The following is a 20641-nucleotide window of genomic DNA, read 5'->3' as shown; positions in this document are numbered from 1 at the left end:
AAACTTCAGGAGTCCTAAGAACAAGCTCTATGGGATGAGAACTCACTCAAGACTAGAGTGTAGGAAAAATCTCTCGAGTGAAAATGGAGGGAAAACTCTACTACTTCAGCCCAGGAAGAGTGTAGAAAAGTCCTAGCAGCTCAGTTTCTTCATTCGTAGTTTTTTTTTATTTTTATTTTTAAATATTGTTTTTTAAAATCTTTTACCCTAAATGAAATGGAACTCTTAAACAAAATTCCGGATACGATTGCCACTGTTACGTTAGCCACGGCTCATCAAGATAAGAAGGGTTGTGGTCCTTTTTAAAAGTTACTATGGGCCAGGCTGGTATCCAGTACTACCTAGTACCTACCTACCAACCATAACATCACATAACAATTCGACAGTAAAAACACTACTGCTATAAATAAAAAAAGAAATTAGAAACAGAGATGAAATCGTTAACTGACAAAATCTAGGGTTTGGAAACTAAATTCATGAAAAGTTTTCCCTCAAAATAAATTCCCTCCTTCTGAAAAATCTCAAAACCAAATTTTCCCTCCATTTTCAAAAACCCTAAAATATTCATTTCCCTCTTTTTATTCATTTCCCCTCCAATTATTTTGCCATGGAAATTTCCCAAACTTATTTTCTTTAAATTTATACAAATCTCGATTCTTCTCTTCTTCTTCTCAATCTTCAATTTATACAAATCTCGATTCTTCTCTTCTTCTCAATCTTCAATGGAAAGTGATCAAGTTCTCCCTGATCAAGTTCTTCTAGATCTAGTTTCATCTCCACCAGAAGAAAAACCCCTAGATATTTTTGAAGATCTTCCAGTTCCGGAACAGAAATCTACATCTCCTTTGTCTTCTTCTCCACCTTTATATGGAGTTTCCTTTTGCGACATGGCTCTGGAAGAGAACAAACAAAGAGAAGTACAACTTGTTGAAGCTGAAGTTCAGGAAGAAATGGAAGAAGAAGAAAACGAAAACGAAGAACTAGCCGGAGAAGAAGAAATCCTACGAGGATCTGCATCTTCTGATGATGAACCCATACCCTTAGACTGTGATACAAGTTGCTATTCTACTCAACCAATAACTTCTTTTTATAAGAGGAAGCATTCAAATACTTACCAGAGAGATTCTAATTATGAAGAACCCTTAACTTCTTCGTCTAAGGTTTCAAAATATGACCCTTTTCAATTTTATTATTCTAGGGTTTCTAATGAAGTCTTCAGTCCAATCGGTGCTGGATTATGGAATTTGGGGAATACTTGTTTTCTCAATTCAGTTCTTCAGTGTTTTACTCATACAGTACCACTTCTACAGAATCTTGTTACACTTGATCACCCGTCCAAGTGTCGTCGTAAGTTCGCTACATTTTCCTCACTTAAATTTAGGGCTTCCTTTTGTGTTTTCTTTAGCTTAATTTTCTTATGTTCAATGTGTAGGTAATCCCGAAGACTTCTGTGTGATTTGTGCCCTACATGTGCAAATTTGTAATTCTTTGCAATCTGGTGGAAGAGCTATTTCGCCAAATAACTTTGTCAATAATTTAGGAAGTATCCTTTTTCTATCACTGGCAAAATTGTTAGTTCCGTTTGCAATTAATTTTTACCTGAAAGTTCCGCTGATTTTTGGCTATTTGTAGCCAATGACAGTGTATTATCTCCCCCTTGGATAAATCCAAATATCAGAAAGAATTTTTTTGTAGGCCTATAAGTATGCTGATACACTTTGCGGGAACTATGTACTTCCTTTGTAAATCCTTGACCTAGAAACCAGATATATCTTCTTTATTCCATAGATATCAGCAGGAAGATGCCCATGAGTTCCTTCAGTGCTTGCTGGATAAAATTGATACGAGCTGTTGCGAGATGGATATGCAAGTTAGCAGCGCCTTGCCACAAAAGAGCAGTTTTGTAAAGAGTATCTTTGGTGGGCGCCTTAAAAGCCAGGTACATTTTGATAAAGTTGTTCCAATATTTATATGCATGTCATATGGTACTCATTTAATTTTTCTGTTATCCTCTGACATGTGTTGCTAAATTGGGCGTGACTAAGATCTAAGATAGAGCCTGGCAGCGTTTATCAATTAACTTGTTTATCTTTCTTATCTCAATGCAATATAGTAGTTAAAAGAGCGAGTACTATTCAGCATGCCCCAGTCATGTGATCAATGATATGTCCTGTCCATGCATACCTCAAATCATTCTCTGATTGTGTCACTGTCTTACAGTATTTTGGAAACTGGGAATGTTTCCATTTTTAAGATAAGGAAAGTAGAATTCTAATAAGCTTATGTAGTTTCTTCACCTATATGTACTTGTTTATTTAGGGGAGTCTCAGTTTATGGAGATATTACAACTCCAACTTTCTTTTGTTGATATTACATGTTGTTGTGCTTGCTTGGTTTACAGTATATATTTTACTTGTGAATACTTTCCAAATTGTCATATACTAATTTCTTGCTTGTTTTTGTGTCTAAAATTTCAGCTTAAATGTTGTAATTGTGATCATTGTTCAATCACTTTGGAACCAATAATTGATCTGAGCTTAGAAATTAAAGACGTGGATACCCTTGTAGATGCGTTAAAATCATTCACCCAAATAGAAAAGATGGAAGATTCAGATTCTAAGTTCATATGTGATAACTGCAAAAAAGAAGTCGTTTTAGAGAAACAATTTACATTAGACCAAGCTCCGTCCGTGGCAACATTTCACCTAAAGAGATTTAAAAATGATGGACATCATGTAGAGAAGATAGATAAGGATATCAAGTACCCTCTAGAGCTTGACTTGCAGCCGTTCACTGGCCGAAGTGAGAATTTGGATGTGAGTTCTTTTATTAGCTTATCTTTTTTTTTTTCTTTTTTTTTTCTCTTTCATCATATTTTTAATAATTGTTTTTACTTATTGTTTGCATGAGCCGTCGTCATTTGATGTTCTTTCTTTTATGCTTCCAGCAGGGTAAATTAAATTATGAACTGTATGCGGTTATTGTTCACTCTGGGGTTTCCTACTCGTCTGGCCATTATTTCTGCTACATCCGTTCATCTCCAGGAACCTGGTTTTTGATGGATGATTCTAGGGTAAGAATAACAAAAGTGATACACTTTTTTTTTTAATCTTTTTGTAGGATGTCACTCCTGCTGTATACTTCATATGTGAAATTAGGCGAATTATTATGAGTCAATGCCTTTGATTTTCTTCCCTTTGTAATCAAATACAATTTAATCTTATTGAAAAACTGAATCCATTATCTGGTTTATTTTTGTAGGTTGTAATTGTCCGTGAGCAGGATGTTCTTTCTCAGGAGGCCTACATTTTGTTCTATGCTAAACAGAGCACTCCATGTTTTTCAAGCTTCTACTCGGAGATGTGTAACAAAAATAGCATCAGTACTTCCCCAAATTCTGTGTTAGATGATTTGGAGGCTATCCAGAATCCATCTCCTGGGGAAAGTAGTTTCTCAGTTGACATTGGAGGAAGGGAATATAAGGAGATAGCTGTTCCGACTTGTGTTGACACCGATATCAACGTAACCAGAGCAAATACCAAAGGAATCTCTATTCCATCTTCTGGAGCAAGCAATACCTCGGGTGATGATAGCGAATTAATCACTGCTCCAGCTTCTGGTAAAATTAATGTTATTCTCGGGGATGCTGAAACAGGAGCAAGTCCTGCAAGAATCTCTGTTCCATCTTCTGGAGCAAGTGATCTCATTGGTGATGTGGCTAGGAAGGGAGATGAAGGAACAATCTCTGCTAGAATTTCTCTAGGTAACGGCAGCTTCGAACCTGATAACGTTCCTCTGAAAACCCCACCACCCAGATCTCTTGACCTCCTAGATGTGTTTTCAGATGAACCACTTTCAGGTAAAAAATGCACCACACTTTCATTGCCAATTTTCCTTACTGTAAAGATGATATCTGTTTTATCTTTTAATGAGGCCTTCCATAAAGAAGAAATAAGAAAATCGTAATATGCGTTTTCTGTGAGTTGCAGATGCAGATATTAGTTACTCAATTTCCCGTGATCATCAAAAGGTTTCTAAGGTTCAGGCACCTTGTAGAAAATCAATATCCAAGAAGGATGCAGAGGAAACGAAGAAAAGGTCCGAGGCCATGAGGTTGACGAAGGGCATGCCTGGATCACGTGGGGCAAGATTTAGGCAGTTGTTATCTGCTAATTCTGATATTGCCGATAGATCATGTTCGAAGCGGAAGAAAAATAGATTAGGGCTTCCATGTGAAGTGGGCAGTACTGAAATAGCTACTCGAAGGAGGCTTATACATTAATTGCTGGTGAACTGCTTGCATAGAGTTGTCTACTGACAGTGCTTATAATATGGAAGTTCCATTGACGTCTATGGTATTTTGATATTTCAATGTTTTCTACTATGTATATGATCTGAATTGCTTCTGTAAATGCTTGCATTAATCATCTTTTTTGCTCGGTAGATGTCGGATATCAGTACGTGTGATGAAGGTGTTTATTTGTTTTTCTAAATGCTGAGCTTCTTTTTCCGTTTTTCAATGAAATTTCATTTGAAAATCTCGAATCCTGTTATGATATTTCTATTATTCGTTTGTAAATAGGAGTCGCAAGATGTTAACTGCAATAATATCCGAGGGTAATTAGTTCATAACGTACATTTTCTGAATAAGGACGAATAATTAGATTACAGAAGATCACCCAGCTTTTTCTGGCGGTATTTGATAACATGTCTAGTTATCTACTATATAGCATTGGCACCCATGGGCCATAGCTAGGACATACCTCAACTGATTAATCATGGATACCTGGAGCTAAGTTACAGTATATGGCTAACTAATGTACACATTATGGTGATGCGAAATGTTGGAAAGGATGGAATATTAATTCGATCAAGAGTAAACAGTTTTTTAGGCCCGGATAAGTTCTTTTTTGGTGTCAAAGAGAAACATAAATATACACACTGCACGTAGACAGACTACAGAGACTCAGAGATATACAACTTGGAGGAGTATGCTAGAGTATCCTTCATTGAGTGGAGAGTAAACTGTTTATTAGTATTATAATCTAACCGTAATAACAGAGATTCTGTGACTTATTGACATTTCAAAGAAGATAACCTTCCTATTAGAGGGTCGGAGAAGGATATACAGCATACTAAGTTTCCTATAAATGAAAGGGGGGATTATGCATATTCTCTTCCAACCGAAGGTAAAGCAGCAGGCTGTTAAAGAAAAGTATTCAATCTATATTTATAATTTTATATGGATAGGTTAAAACTTAACATTGTCCTCCAACCACAACAAATTAACTGACAATGCGCTCTGGTTAACCTATAACTTATTCTTTAACCTTATGAAAGAATTTTGTCAACACGATGCTCCTTATCTTCTGACATCTAGTGAAAGTAGATATCAAAGTAAAAAGAAACGAAAAAAAAAGATCATCGGATCTTGAATCCTTGTTGCTCTACCATGCACAGCATCGGTAGAAATTAAAATAACAACAGACGCAATTGACTTCACTAGAGGATACGATCCTGAAGATCTGTTATTAAATTCGAAGCAAAAGAACTGAGTTTCTTCCCTGTTTCTCCTGCCATATTCTTGAGTGATGATATATCCTGTGATGCCTGTCAAAAACAACCCAACACAATATTTGCATTCTAGGTCAAAACCAAAAGAACAATCACATTTGAGTCGCATTCACCCAGCAATGAGATAGAATAAGTACCTGAAAAGAGAGCCGGTTGATGAGCTCGGTCGCAGTCAGGTCTAGTCGTGGGTCATCCATATCATGATCAAAGAGATCAGCACTAGATATCGCTGTACAGCTCTATAAAAACAAATAAGTGAAGTATTAGTTTCAAGTTTAACCCGTCAAAAATCCTAAAAGATATCTGATTTGATAAACTTCTAGCGATTAATATATTTTTGCTCGGTTGCTAAATAGGAACCGAAACCAAACTTTTCTGCTTTTAAGAAGCTCTAATCATCAGTTAAGGCTCTAAAAGGGTGGGTGAGATTTTCACAGTTTCCAAGGCCCTTTTCATATTTTTACTCTGTTTACTAACTTATAGGACAGGACATATACACACCGAAAATTTCTGCAAGGAGACTTGAGCTTCCGATTCGGCTTTCTGCTGATCACCAAAATATTGAGCAGATGAAATGGATTTCGCATTTGTGAACTTTTTCCTTGCTTCATCTGTTTCTTGAACCTGGCAAACAAAGGTTCAAAGGGATTCACAGAACAGAAGTCCATGTTTGCATGACAGATACATGGTAAAAGCAAAACTACTACAATATTGTAGTGGCATCACATCTCAAATTTCGGCAGTGTTATTGCAGGTATACATATTGTACTTCAATGATTAGAGGTATGAATGGAAGTAGTTTTTATAACTTTAAAATTCGATGCATCAGACAGTACCATGTACCTGCACTTTTGAAGAACTAGACGTCGCTTTCTTCTGAAATGCACTATCCATAACAAAGTCATCGAAGAAGCTAGATGATTTTGGTGGGGAAACATGCCCACTCATTTGTCTACCTCCGGAACTGATCCCCGGAGATGAGATGTTTTCAACATATTCAAAGCGGGAAGAGAAAGATGAGCCAGATGTTGTAGTACCAGCTGGGGAAGCAAGAACAGGAGCTGGTTCCTCTGGCTTCTGGTCATAAAGACTCTCACTTGGCTGCATAAACAAACACAGAATTTAGATACAAAAAGTGCAGGTGCGAACCAAATAACTCCGTAAAGGTTTTCTTGATGCTCCATGCATGAAAATTTTCCCTACCATTGTGGTAAGTTTTCGAACACCAAGCCCGGATGACTTATTCACCGTCCGTTTAGCTCCTAAGGGCTTTTTAATAGAACTTGCAACTACAGAATGAGTAGGAGCTTTAGATGAGGCAGGGATCTCAGGAGTTTCCTTCCTTTCACATGAGCTTTCCTTTGAAATTTCTGTAGCCTTTGCATCAGGAAGCAAATTTGAAAATTTTGGAGACTGGGAAGCAACAGGTGACGAGGGTAGACCAGCCTCTTCAGCAGAGCTTTTCGCAACTTCCTTTGAAAGATTTTGCCTATATAAATCAGCAGCTCTTGATGTGTACTTCGCCTCAATTTTGCCCCCATCAGTCCATCCATGTTGCTTGAAGAAAGCTTGTGCGCGATTGTTTCCACCAAATATCATCATTTTCAACTGCTCCGGGGTCCATGAATCTAGATTTGTGGATCTGGGCGAAAAAAAAGAAGCATCTTACTTCCAAGCATTACAAAACAGAAAGAAGTTCCCAGTAGAACATTGATATTATCAAATGGTAGAAGAGGAGACTATACATATTATCTGAAAGTTTGATCGAAAATAAAAGCTGGCCAAGTTCAATTGTGGAAGGTGGTTTATGGTTAAAAGCCAAAAAGACGGGAGTTCAGCAGCTATTCTCCTCGGTCCTTATGTCTGTTTCAATGGAAACTCGCCTCTTATATGACTTTATCCTCTATGCCAGTATTAATACAATATTTTCAATAACTAGCATAAAGATCTGCCCATTGAAGTGGGGACACCAATGTTCAATTTGGTGGTAAATCTTATACACCTATTGTTAATATTTTGTGTCAATAAATTATATTGTTGACTCAAGCGAGGTTATGTAGAGGTGCAAATTCAACAATAGTAACTTATTAGCAAGACACCAGCAATAATACCATCATTTACCTGATTAAAAATGGAATAGCAACAATGGGTAGGCCTGAAAATCTAATTTCTTTTTAACTATGTGATAAGAACTCATCATTAGAAAGATGTCTCAATTCCTGTGTACAGTCTAGCTTTAATGCTATAGTCCAAGCATAGGACGAGCATGCATGGGTCTGCAGAAAATTGTTTAATACAAGTCTACAAGCTAAACCATCAATGCCACTATTTTGAATTAAAGCCACTACAGAGACAGAAAAGGAAACAACATTTGGGTCTAAACGTCTCTAGCTCAAAGGAAATCAATTAAATCTAATTGATTAATATCTAATAATCCTTTCCCAAACATGCAACATACAAATTCTTTAAAAATAATAATAATAAAATCACACCCCATATGTAGGATTCAATTAAGATGATTTACCTAACAAAGCTGATATGAACACCAAGACTACGATGAACAGCAGAACAGTCAATGCAAAGAAAGATCCCATACGTAACAGATGCCCATGTTGGATTCTTTGCATTACAATCAAAACACATCTGTAAATAAACACAACTCATCATCTAAATCACACTATTTCGCAAATTTAACATAAATTCCTCCTTAGATCTGATCTATAACTATAATAAAATTAGATCATTTCAAGCAGAAATAAAAAACATATATTAAAAAAAAAATTCAAACCTTGTTATCTGATTTGCTTTTCAATTTTCTGAAAATAACAGTTTTATCATGAAAACCCTCGGACGCCATGATTGAAGTTCTGGAAATCTTAGGGTCTCGCTTTAGAAAGAGAGAAAGGGTTTTTGAAAACCACAACTTCAACTTCTTCTTCCAACTCGGGTGGGAAAAATAAATATTACTTTAGTTTAATGAAACCGCGATTATCTCTCGACTTCTGCAACCTTCTTCTTCTTCAAATGTTAATGATTTACGCAAATAACCTTGGTTGTTGGTCCTTTGGCGTGTGCTTGTCAGGTATCCTGGTGCTGACATACGCTGCCGGCAAGTATTAGTTACGTGCCGTCTATTTTATGCGAGCATCTATTACACATAGGAATTAACGTGTAGCGGTTAACTTGTTGGGCTTTCAAGCTTGGTATTAGGCCAAGCACTTTGGTAGACGATTTCACTTCGCTATGGCACTTTGGTAGACGATTACACATAGGAATTAACGTGTAGCGGTTAAATTGCAGCGAATTTCAATCATTATGGTCTTCCGTGTCGTTTAAATGTAACGATATCTCTTAGTTACACTTTAAAGTTGATTACATATGATGTGCCTTGTAGTGAAGGCAAATCACATGGAAATTCAGTTTGCGTGTGCTCTTTTATTTTATGGAAACCGAGTTCCGTTTTCCATTGAAACGGATACTCAGTGTCCTTTGTGTTTTACACGAAAACTGAGTTGCCGTTCCGTAGATTTTTTTGTTTGACCTTTTTTTTTGTTACATTCCTTTCACACCCGATCATAACCATCCATCATTCTCAACGGCTCTATTTTATCCACCCACGGATCCCAACGGATTTTTTTCAAAAATATGAGAAAAATCCTTTTTATAAGGGAACTGTAGTTCTCAATTCAATCTTGTCCCAATCAATTGAGTTTTGATTGATTTCTTATCTCTCTTCTACTATACTTCTTTGATTTTTTCTTAATCTTCTACTACTCAAGTTCTGATGTTTTAGTTTGATTCAAAATGATTAATAATTTTGTTCAAAGAGAAGGAAACGATCTTAGTGATGCATACATTTATGTGGTTGTGACGAAATTGTTGGTGCGCAACAAAAAACCACTCTTTTTGGAAACCTATTCATGAAACTTTCGTCGATAGAAACGACAATCCTAATGGAAGGGATCCCGGTGCCTTAAAAACAGAGATGAAAACAATCAAAAAAGATGTGAGAGAATTCATGTCAATTCCTAACGCCATATATCGGCAAACTAAAAGCGGTGCTTCACACGAAGATTTGGTAAGTTCTACCATTTTATTAAGATTTTTTCTTTGGTGATAATAGTAATTAACTTATTCTTTTTAACATAATATTTCAGTCATGAGAGGCTCGAGAAGAATTTCAAAATCAAACAGGTTTACCATTCAAATATGATGCTTGTTATGAAATGTTGAGAGACAAAGTCCCTGGATTTTATTATCAACTTACTGCCGCACAAAATAGTGCGATGTTTGACAACCACCATAACTTTGTACAGTCGAAGATGGGATAGAAGTACTGCCTAACAGAGAGACTCGTTGGGATTACAAGTATCAGACGAGGCTTATAGGGACTAAAAAAGCCAAAATGGAAGCTAGGATGAAGAAGGATCGTGAGCAAGGTATTTTCAGGGAAGGTGATGAAGGAAGTTCTTTGATTAAGATGGAAGAAGAGAAGATCTATCAACACGGTGCAAATATTTTGGAGTATGTTAAGGAAACACGGTCAAGAAAGGAAGCAATGAAAGCGGAACAAGAAGCCCAACTCCACACAATTTGGGCGTCCAACCAACAATAGAGTTATCAAATGCAATTAGAGCAAGATAATGACATATCATGAAATCTGAATCTTTTTAAGTAGATGCAACAACTATCGGTTCATCTTTATTTTTACGACAGAGCAGATTTTGTAAGGACAAACATATTGTTTCGGGTACAAGTGTTTTCATAATACCCAATCCCACACATATTCTCTAAAGACTTTTGTCTAAAAAGCATAGTCGAAACTTTGCTGGAACTTCCTGAGAAACGTCGCAAGTCGCCTTTTAAGATGTCAATCTCTCTATCTTTAGAACAATTGTGTTGGAGAGTTTATCATGTTTATTTTTTTCCTCTTAAGTCTTATTAGACAATGGTTTTCTTAAGTTATCAAGTTCCCTTTTCAATTTTTGATTTTCTTTGTTGACAACATCAAGATTGGCTAGACAGTCTTTCAACAATTGGTCGGACTCCTCCGAGTGACTGTTGCTAGCTTCGACAATGAATGCATCACAACCTGATGATCCCTCATAGGTTTTATCCTCAGGTATATCATAAAGAGTAATGTGATATGCTTTGTTTACTTTATAGGTTCTTTTGCTAGAACAATTTCTAGCCAGGTGTCCAAAACCACGAAATTTGAAGCAATGAATTTGCTCATCATCTTTGGGTACAACTTCTTTCTTGTTTGAAGAAAAAGGTTGTCTAGATGATGATTTATTAAGGACCTGCTTGTCTATCCTCTTTATTAGAAGGTCATTAACACATTATGCAAGAAGTGTTATTGTTGAATCAAGCATATTTTCAACAAGTCATTCATCTTCTTCGCAACGTACCTCAACCTAAATTTTACTAACTTTTTCCTAAGATAGGTTAGTATTGTTTGATGCTTCAAATATGACATTCTTGTGTTTTAGCTGGACTTCATGATTAAATATCTTTAACTTTCCAATAAGGGAGATTCGAGAAAGTGTTAAAAGATCATTGGCTTTCGTGATGACATGTTTATTAGACTCATATCTAGACAGTAATGATTTTAGAATCTTGCGTACAATATCCTTTTTAAAAATAATTTTTCCCGATGAGAAAGATGCATTCACAATCTCAGAAAGTTTGAAGTGAAATTCCTCAAACGTATCGCTGTCATCCATACGAAGGTTTTCACAATCATAAGTGAAAGTTCGAAGTATAACTTTATTTTATGATGTGTTACCTCGAATACAGTCTTAAGATTATCCCAACTATCCTTTGAAGTTTGACACGTGGAGATATGATGCTGAAGATTTCGGTTTACTGCGTGTATTATAACATTCAAACCATCTGAATTCTGCTTGGTGAGAGCTTTTCTTCACTAGAGTACGTGGATAAGATTTTAAACTCAGTTTCCGAGTTTTCCACTTTTAGAGGATTGTATCCATCAACAACTAAAATCCAAGTATTAAAGTCGCGTGATTGAAGAAAGGATTTCGTTGCATATTTCCACCACAGATGGTTGGTATCATTAAATCTTGGTGGTATGTTAACCGAGTTTGCCTGCTCTGGTACCAATTGAAATGACGAGGGTACCAAGTACACCACAATATTTTCGATATTAACCTATTCAAGACACAACTTGTGGAATTTAATTCATACAAATACTGTCAAGGAGATTACTTTTCAACAAGACGACACTGGGTATATAGAATATGTATCTGAAACCGAGCCTAACTATTAGGATCAAAACCCAAGTGTTGGATTAATGTACATGTGTATTTACTTTAATTATAAAGACATGCTAAATAATGCGAAAGTAAAGTAAATAACACGACACAAGATTTTGTTAATGAGGAAACCGCAAATGCAGAAAAACCCCGGGACCTAGTCCAGTTTTGAGTACTCTTAGAATTAAGTCGATATATAAAGACTACTACCAACTTCGTATAGTTAAGACCAAGTAAACTAAATCCAAGTTACCTAGTTCCTCCAGTATCCCTACAGATCATGAATGTTTGATAAAAAGAGTCAAACATTCATACTACCAATCCAGTTTATACTACCAATCTAGTCAATGCACGTGAATCCTTAAAAAGAGTCAACTATCTTAAGTTGCTCCACCCGCTGTGAAGACTTATACCACTCAACTTCTTTGGATCGTATTCCATAACAATAAAGGATTAATCTGTATTCGGTAACTTCTCAATTTATCTCAAGAACTGAATCAGATCTGTTTGTTGAGATATACAATGGCTCTTCCTTTTAAATAATATAAACTCTTTTATTTCTGTTTATATCAACTAAGATCTACATTATCAAGATAATCAAATCTTAGTTTACAACATATCAGATTCAGATCACGAGGAGAACCACCAAATGATATATCATCGATCTCTACGATAATCTATAAGATTCTATCAAGATAAACAAGATATCTTGGATCCCATCCAATCAAGTGTGCACGAAGTATATCTCAAAGACCAGAAAACAATCAGAAATCTTCTTGTCTTCAAATCTTCGGTCTTTAATGTACCTGCACAAATAACTTGATCCTCTTATGATCAATCACGTACAAAACAGAGTCTGTTCACAAGATCACAATCTTATCTTCAGATCTATGAATTGATATGGAATTTTTCGATCCTTGATCTTGTTCGAGTGACCTTATATTAGAAGGGAAAAATCACGAAATAAACAAACTAGTGATTATTATGGTTCAACTATCATTGATCAATCAAATCAAATCAATAATAAAAAAATAAAAATACGTTTCTAATTTTCCAGCAATGACACTTCTAGATGCTTCTTGATCTCTCCAAAGTCTTTAAAGAGAGGGAATAAGATATTTCGCTTAATTAGGTTACTTTCCTCTCCAAGATAGTATTACGAATAATACTAACATTCGGTCATACTGAATACAAAATGAAGTGCATGTACCAGGATAGGTTTGTAAGAAGAACAAACTTCACTATTTATAGACCAAGGTAGTTTGGACACCAAGGAATTTCCATAACCTAAAATATCAAAAGATATGCAATAAATACCAAGTTTCGTTTTTGTCCAATTCCAACTAATATCCAACCAGTATAGCTAAATCTCTCATGGATGTCAACTCAATATTAGCTAGAATACAAGTATACTTTACTAATATATTATACAATATGCTTTACTTACCGGGAAAGCAAAGACATATAAATTTGAAAACCTAATAAAAAATTCTCAAATATTTAGGTTTTGGATCTCACCTTGAATATCAAGGAATATATTTGAACACAACATAAATAAGATTTTATCACATATTCAGATTACTCATTATGTCGAGATATGAACTTTCCAAAATAGAAATTCATATTTCGAATTCCATGTAAACCTCTAAAGCGTGTATAAAACCCGGAAATAATTGCTATTAGGGATCAGTCCTGGAAGTGATCCTCAAGGTAGGGATCAGTCCTGCTAGAGATCCACAAGTAGAGGATCGATCCTGCTAAAGATCCCCAATAGAAATCGGATCAAAAAATACCTTTGATTCATTCTAACTACGAAACAAGTTTCGAAATTATGTTTCCTTAAACTCATGTAGTTAAACAAAGTTTTCTAGGCATCAAATCAACTCGAATTTCATCACACAATCTAGTAAAGAATTATAGAGATAATGTTACGTCGCGTATATGAAGTTCAAAAGATAAATACTTCGTATTTCAATATATCAAAGTTGTAATACAACTTGTATATTCTTATTTGCCACTTTGATCAACGTAATGATTAAGTCACTAATACTATAGATTCATATTCATAAATATATATATATATATATATATATATATATATATATATATATATGACTTCGCATGTTATGTTTCAGTATAAACGACTTTAAAGAAACGTAGATAAAAATGAAAATAAGTCAAATCTTGTATCACTAACCTCGAACACAAGGATGACGTGTTCGTTGACGTTGATACGTCTTCAAGTTCTTCAGAGTAACACGAGTTTGTCTCTACATTTATATATTCCCTAGTCTAACCCGAAGAAGTTGACTCTAGTAACATAATCAAGCGACTCAAGTTTTGGAACTAAAAATATGACAACCAAACTTGACATACCAATGCTTGGCTGGTTCAACCGAGCAATACTATAACAGTTAGGATTGAATCCACTTAGTGAAATTGAATATTATTTGTTCAAATGGTATTTTTTCAACTTGTGAAACGTAGCGTTTTCATGGTGAAAGGTTAGCAGTACAGAAAGTAGGCAAGGTAGATGAGAATATAAGAAATATAGCCGAGAATGCATGAAATGAAGCTAAGAATATAGGAGATGTTGCTGAGAATGTTGATCCTAATATAGATGAGAATATTGGGCCATACAGTGGGTTCACAATGATGCCGACACCAGCAACATCAAGAAAAAAAGACCTTTTATATGAGCGCGCTAGAGAACCTTTATACCCTTCATGTCCTAAAGGAAAAACACCGTTGTATGCTGCTACAAAACTTAACATAAAGACCCAATGTGGATTTGCAGACAATGGTGTCACTGCACTCTTATAATTTATCAAGGAATTTCTTCTTGAAGAAAACCCACTGCCATATCAGTATCCTGATGTGAAAAATTAAGATGATCCAAGATTTGGGGATGAATTATCTAACCTGTGATGCATGCATAAATAATTGCATTTTATACTGGAAGGATTATGCATCATCGGTGAAGTGTCATGTTTGTCAAGATCCTAGGTATAAGAAGCTATTTAATCATGAGAGGAAACTTATGCTAGTTGCTCAAAAGACGTTAAGACATTTTTCATTGATTAAGATGCTGCAAAGGTTTTATAGTATACCTTGGATAGCAGAGGAATTTTATTGACATTCTAGAGTAAAATCAGATATAAATGTTATGATTCATTTGGTCGATACTTCATGTGGCGGACCCGAATTTTTTTGCTTCAAATGGTGGGGTTATGACCCTCCGGCCAAGCTCTGATTTTCCAATACGCCATTCGAGAAACCAATGTTACCAATTTTCTTCCAAATAGTATGAGAGTAAAAACAATTCTGCCAGACATAAATATTATTTGCCTGCTATATGGTACTGGTAATGAAACCTTAACTCATTTATTTATGCAGTGTATTTTTTCACTAGGTGTGGATGCATCTGAATTTTGACCTTCAAAATGTAACAACTGGAATGATGGACTTCCATGACTGGTTGAATACTTGGTTTAATAACCAAAATAGATATATAAGTGCAATTGGATGGCCCGTATTTTGTAAAATAATAACTTGGCATGTCTGGAAAGCAATATGTAACCTAGTCTTTCGTAAAATAAACCAAAATAGTGCAAAAACAACAAGTGACATAGTTAGATACATAAAAAGTTATAGAAAAGTATATGCCCTTGATTATAACATCATACAAAATATCTACTATAATCCTACAAATGATGAAGAGCTAAAAATAACCACAATAGACCCGTCTACTGAGAAAGCTTATATGGCAATACGAATTTACATAACTGTCTCTATGTCAAATCCCATTACGACTTATGGAATTGAATTAATTTTAAAAACTTTTGCTGGAGAAAGTGAAGAAAAGAGAACCTATGTTGATTGCACTACAAGAGAAGATCTAGAAGAAAATGTACTACAAGAGAAGATCTAGAAGAAAATGGAGCAGATGCTACTTTCAGATGGACAACTCAATGGAGTGTATTCAACATTATTTTTCAAACTGATTCAGAAGCTATTCTAAGGCTACTTATAGGAATGTACTCCAGAACTCGGAAAAAAAAGATACTATATTATTAAGGATTTTGGGGTTCGACCTAGTACTTGTATAAACTTTACAGTAAATGGTTTTGTCTTAAAAGAAAAAATAGGTATATTGTTATTGAGGCAACTTACATTTCATCTTTTTGTAACCAGAATACTATTAACAAGCACTGGAATGATGAAAATCTAAGAATATGGTTGAACAATTTAAATTCTTAATTTGCTACGAATACTATAACAAACACTAATCTCTACCTCAACATAGGTAGGGAAAATCCTTTTAATATATGAATAAGGTCTATACTCTTTTTCGAAAAAAAGATAATATACATATAATTCAAAATATAATGGATTTTTGAGCTTGGTCGGTCAGATAACATTTTGAGAGACAAACGTTGCATCCAACCATCCTATTCTCATCCCAGTGAAAGACATCCGACGGTTGTCGTTTCTGTAACCCCTCTCATTATGAATCAAAATTTATTAATCTTTAATTATTTCATCACCTCTTAACTCAAGATATTCAAAGAAACATTAAATGAAATCATAATATATCATACATGCATTAATTGGATTTAGTGGTGGCATGATGAATCTAATGGGAAATAAGATTTATTTGTTTATTTTTATTCATAACTCATAAGTGAGATATGCACACACACTATTAGTTAGATGATTTTGTGTTCGTTTTTGGATAATGTATATGAATAACTTTACAATGTACTTATAAACATTATTTTCGCTTAAAACAAAATAAAAAACTATCTTGCAAAGGAGCACGATTTAAAGCCCGAAAAAAAAAATTACACCAGACATATATCATATTAAAGCAGTGTCGTTACGGCACGAGCTATCTCTAGATATTTATTAGAACTTTCTGTTAACCTCATGCCGTGCCGTTATGGCATGGGTTATTTCTAGTATATATAAATCCTGGAATGTTGATGTAAGCCTCATAATCCTTATTACCTAAGAATATTTCCATCATTCCAGTATTTGAAAACCTACACATAAGAATATCGTAGGGATTATAGAAATTTTTTCGCATATGGAGGTTATTCTTATATGTAGGTCTACCTTGAAAACATCGAAAATAATTTGTTATATATATACCTAAGAAAAATCCATACATACGCATAAGAATCATCATAATGTACCTGGGTAATAAAAATACTAATTAAATTTTGTTAGTTTTACAAATAGGGATATAAGAAGCTTTATATATAACATGATTCGCACAAACTCAGCCAAGATACAAAAAAATTTGTTGAGTTGTGTAAAACAAAGCATTAAACCCACTTAGAAGGAAAAGGATCTTGAATCATGATTACAAGAATCTGTTCATCTTAAACCGTAATGCATGAAAAGAAATATAGTGTTATTTATAATATAATATCAGTTATTCTTATATGGAGGTAACTTCCTTAAAATGGGACCGAAGCAAAATATGACTTATTCCATATGAAGTTTATTTTCAAATATAACTGGCTCAAATCATAACAAGAAATTTTTTATTCTTATATGGAGATTTATGGAGCATTCCTCATATAAAAGTTCTACTGTATAGCCATTTCATTTAGACAAACAAAAAGTACGATGATAAATAAATTAGCACCGCTATATTTGTGCAATAAATTCACAGAACACCATGAAACATGAAATCAAGAAATTCAATTGATAAAAAATTATAAACAAGAAATTAACAATAAAATATTCAGATTTTAACATAAAAAGAAATTTAAAAATATGAGAAAGAAAAATTAATACCCTTTTGCCTCTCACACAAACAATCGTCAATCTCTCTCCCTTTCTCCAAATTTTGGTTATGCTTCCTCCATAATCTGTCTTAAATTCTCAAAGCTCCAATCCCTTCTCATACCACAGCTCCTCATCAACCTAGGTTCTCCTGATTCTCCATTTCTTCCTTCAAATGCAAGAATACCTGTACTATGAATTCTTCGACGATGACCTCGTCGGCCTTTACTTGTAGGCACAGACGACCCATTCCCAATTTGTTCATATGGTGGCGGTGTAAGATTTCCAGACCAGCTACGGTCGACCCCAATGCAACATAATTTTAATCCACAATCAGGTTCTCCATCGACCCTTTTGGATAATTGGCTACTCAAACACTTACTCATGATCTTTGTATAAACCAAACTACAATCAAATTAATTATTTAATTCAAAAGAATTATGAAAAACAAAACTCGTGAAAGAAAATGAGGTTGATCAAGGTGGGTTGAGAGATATTTACATTTGAAGGAGAAGAGGAATGAGAAAGAGAGAGAGAGGTGGGGATGGGAACAGAGAGAGAATGGAAGGAGAATCGGATGGAAATTTATCTCTATAGGTGAAAATAGATGTGATAAACTTGTGTAACCATGTTTTGGTTTGTGCTGGATAGTTATTTTGTTTGTTTTTTTTGTTCTTCTTTTTTTTTTTTTAAAAAACGGTTTGTGCTAAAAACATGTCAAGCTCGTCCTATTTTAGATTTTCGAACGACTTTTTTCCCTAAAAATAAGTGGACAAATATCTCAAATTCCAATTTTACTCTTCCTTACAAAACATCAATCCCCTTCGACATTTTTAATTCTGAAAAATATTGATATGTGTTAATATGATCCATCCTTGTTAATACGCGTCTTCTATACCTAAAAATAGAAAGCATCTGTTTGTCATGCCAATTTTCAAAATGCATGATATTTCCAATTATAGTAGAACTTCGTTAAATCAACTCACGACAAATTAATAACTTCGTTAAGATAATATTATATGCCAGTCCGACTTCAGTTAGTGTACTAAATTAATAACCCCACTAAATTTATAAGATAATAAACAAATTAAAAATTACAATGTGGCCCAACTAATATATAAATTAATAATCGGTGTAACAACACTAGATTATGGCGCATATTAAAATAGGAATTCACGTTCTTTGTTTTTTGTATATTCATCTCTAATTTTTTCTATTTCCTTTGAGAAGTTTCAAAATAATTTTAGTGTGTTTTCTTCAACTTATTCTAATTTTAACATTAAAGTATATATATGTGTATATATTTATGCACATATATGAATAATTAGAAAATAATTTGAGTTGAAAATAAAATCTCTAGATATTGGATACTACGCACTTGTTTTAGAATTTAAATTTAAATTTGGTACGTCTCGATAAAATAATAACTTATTAATAAATTAATACTTCGCTAAATTGATGGAATTTAATAGTCATACGACTATTAATTTATCGAGTTTTACTGTACATGTTGTTGTAATGCTGTAGTAGGGTAAAAACTGATTCTGCTGAAAATGGTAAACTGGGTGTGTTGATGTGAAACGAATTCAAACCCGAAACAAAATGTACTGCAGAAGAGTACTTTAGATTTGAGAGATTAATTTGCAAGACTCTGTCCTAAACCAAGAAATGGCAGTTCCAGATTCAATTCAGTCACAAAGGAAGGGATAATGGTTGATCTTAGGGAGGGAAGCGGAGAAGGTGTTGAGATCAGAGTGATAGTCTCTGTAAGGTGTGGTTGTTTATAACTTGCTATTAGAACGTAGAACTGCTAGAAGAATGAAAGCTATAGGTTCTGGGTGTTTCCGAATACTTGTGTTGATGACACTGTTGTTGGTTAAAATAGGTTGAAAGTATATTTATACAAGTCATAATTGAACGCCCTGATCTCGTAGGAAGTGGAGGTAGTTAAGTAGTGGAGAAGTGGGGATCGTGTAAAAGTGGTGAGAACCATGTCCCCGTCATGAAGGGAAGACCGGTCAGCTTTACACCCACTACTCCTTTACTGCTATCAACCGTCCAGCTTTCCTGACACTTTCTCATAATGGGCGTGTTGCACGCCGCACACTGTAAACCGCCATACCAATACCCTATGAGTATCCCCCAGTTTGTGACATGTTTGATGTCTCGAGTATTTTTGTGGAAATATGGAGCAAGTTACATGAAGAATAAAACAAGCCCTTCATAGTAATTGCTGAGTGGGTCTTGCTGACAAGACCTGATAATTTCGACCAATCACGCACAAGCTAGGCAGTAGGTGGTCATGTGTGATAGGGAAAGTCGTGTAAACCAGACTTGGTATGAGTTAACACTCAAAAATAGTATACGTTGCTTTTAGGTTAAATAAATAATTAAATATTAAATTATCTATTAAATCGAAATTTAAGAAATATCGTTTACAATCGATGCATGTAAAGCGTCGCTTTTAAGCAAGCATCTCAAATTAAATCGATATATACGAAGTGCCGCTGTCAGGAGCGCCAACCAACCATCTCAGGTCGAATGGTTGGCAGTCGAATATATCAACTATAGATGGTACGACCGGCTCATAAAGAAGAGTAGTAGCTGACAACAATCATGACGTCCCGTTGGTCGCCTAAGATTGGATCTAAGCCGGTCAAATCATCTATCAAACTTAGATGGTTGAAATAATTTTGTGGTAGTTGATGATTACCGTTAGTTTATTTAAGACTCTTATGAGTAGCGTGGCTAACCAACTTTGGGTAACCGCTAGGAGTCGTATGGGTAGGCTGAGGACAGGCCAATTGGTCCTCATGGAAGAGGGGATGCCGGCGATCACGACGGCATCTCATTGGCTCCTCGAAATCGGATCTGGGCCGATCGATTCCGCTGGCGAAGTTGGGTGGCCGAGATCACTTTGAGGCAGTTACATACTGTCATTGGTCGGACTCGGGGCTTTTAAAGCCGTGTGACCAACCCACTTTGGGTGATCGGTT

At 35.0% G+C, this 20641-nt stretch overlaps 2 protein-coding genes and 1 long non-coding RNA gene across 4 annotated transcripts; 1 reads left to right on the top strand and 2 right to left on the bottom strand.

Moving 5' to 3' along the window:
• The first annotated feature begins 410 nt into the window (after nt 1–410).
• On the top strand, nt 411–4538 carry LOC113297389 (ubiquitin carboxyl-terminal hydrolase 21-like). Of its 2 annotated transcripts, none has more exons than XM_026545837.1 (7): nt 411–1347; nt 1433–1543; nt 1767–1939; nt 2478–2816; nt 2951–3073; nt 3262–3859; nt 3990–4538. In XM_026545837.1, the coding sequence occupies exons 1-7, from the start codon at nt 723–725 to the stop codon at nt 4280–4282; spliced, it is 2262 nt and encodes a 753-aa protein (XP_026401622.1). In that variant the 5' UTR covers nt 411–722; the 3' UTR covers nt 4283–4538. The 2 variants fall into 2 exon arrangements, with proteins under 2 accessions (XP_026401622.1, XP_026401621.1); XM_026545836.1 differs by having other exon boundaries at nt 2948–3073.
• Nucleotides 4539–5218: 680 nt separating this feature from the next.
• Nucleotides 5219–8598, bottom strand: LOC113297388 (probable ADP-ribosylation factor GTPase-activating protein AGD8). Its single transcript, XM_026545835.1, has 7 exons — nt 8363–8598; nt 8099–8217; nt 6778–7216; nt 6418–6675; nt 6076–6198; nt 5712–5813; nt 5219–5610 (listed from the first exon to the last, which is right to left on the bottom strand). Exons 1-7 carry the CDS (start codon nt 8429–8431, stop codon nt 5503–5505), a joined length of 1218 nt encoding a protein of 405 aa, XP_026401620.1. The 5' UTR covers nt 8432–8598; the 3' UTR covers nt 5219–5502.
• A 7956-nt stretch (nt 8599–16554) lies between these two features.
• Nucleotides 16555–18309, bottom strand: LOC113292690. Its single transcript, XR_003331822.1, has 3 exons — nt 17658–18309; nt 17004–17047; nt 16555–16894 (listed from the first exon to the last, which is right to left on the bottom strand). It is a non-coding gene; the product is annotated as an uncharacterized LOC113292690 (long non-coding RNA).
• Nucleotides 18310–20641: the final 2332 nt, after the last annotated feature.

The sequence above is a fragment of the Papaver somniferum genome, chromosome 7 (assembly GCF_003573695.1).
Source record: "Papaver somniferum cultivar HN1 chromosome 7, ASM357369v1, whole genome shotgun sequence".
NCBI classification, from domain to species: domain Eukaryota; kingdom Viridiplantae; phylum Streptophyta; class Magnoliopsida; order Ranunculales; family Papaveraceae; genus Papaver; species Papaver somniferum.
Note: the sequence above shows the minus strand (reverse complement) of the source record. Positions and strands in the feature narration are given on the sequence as shown.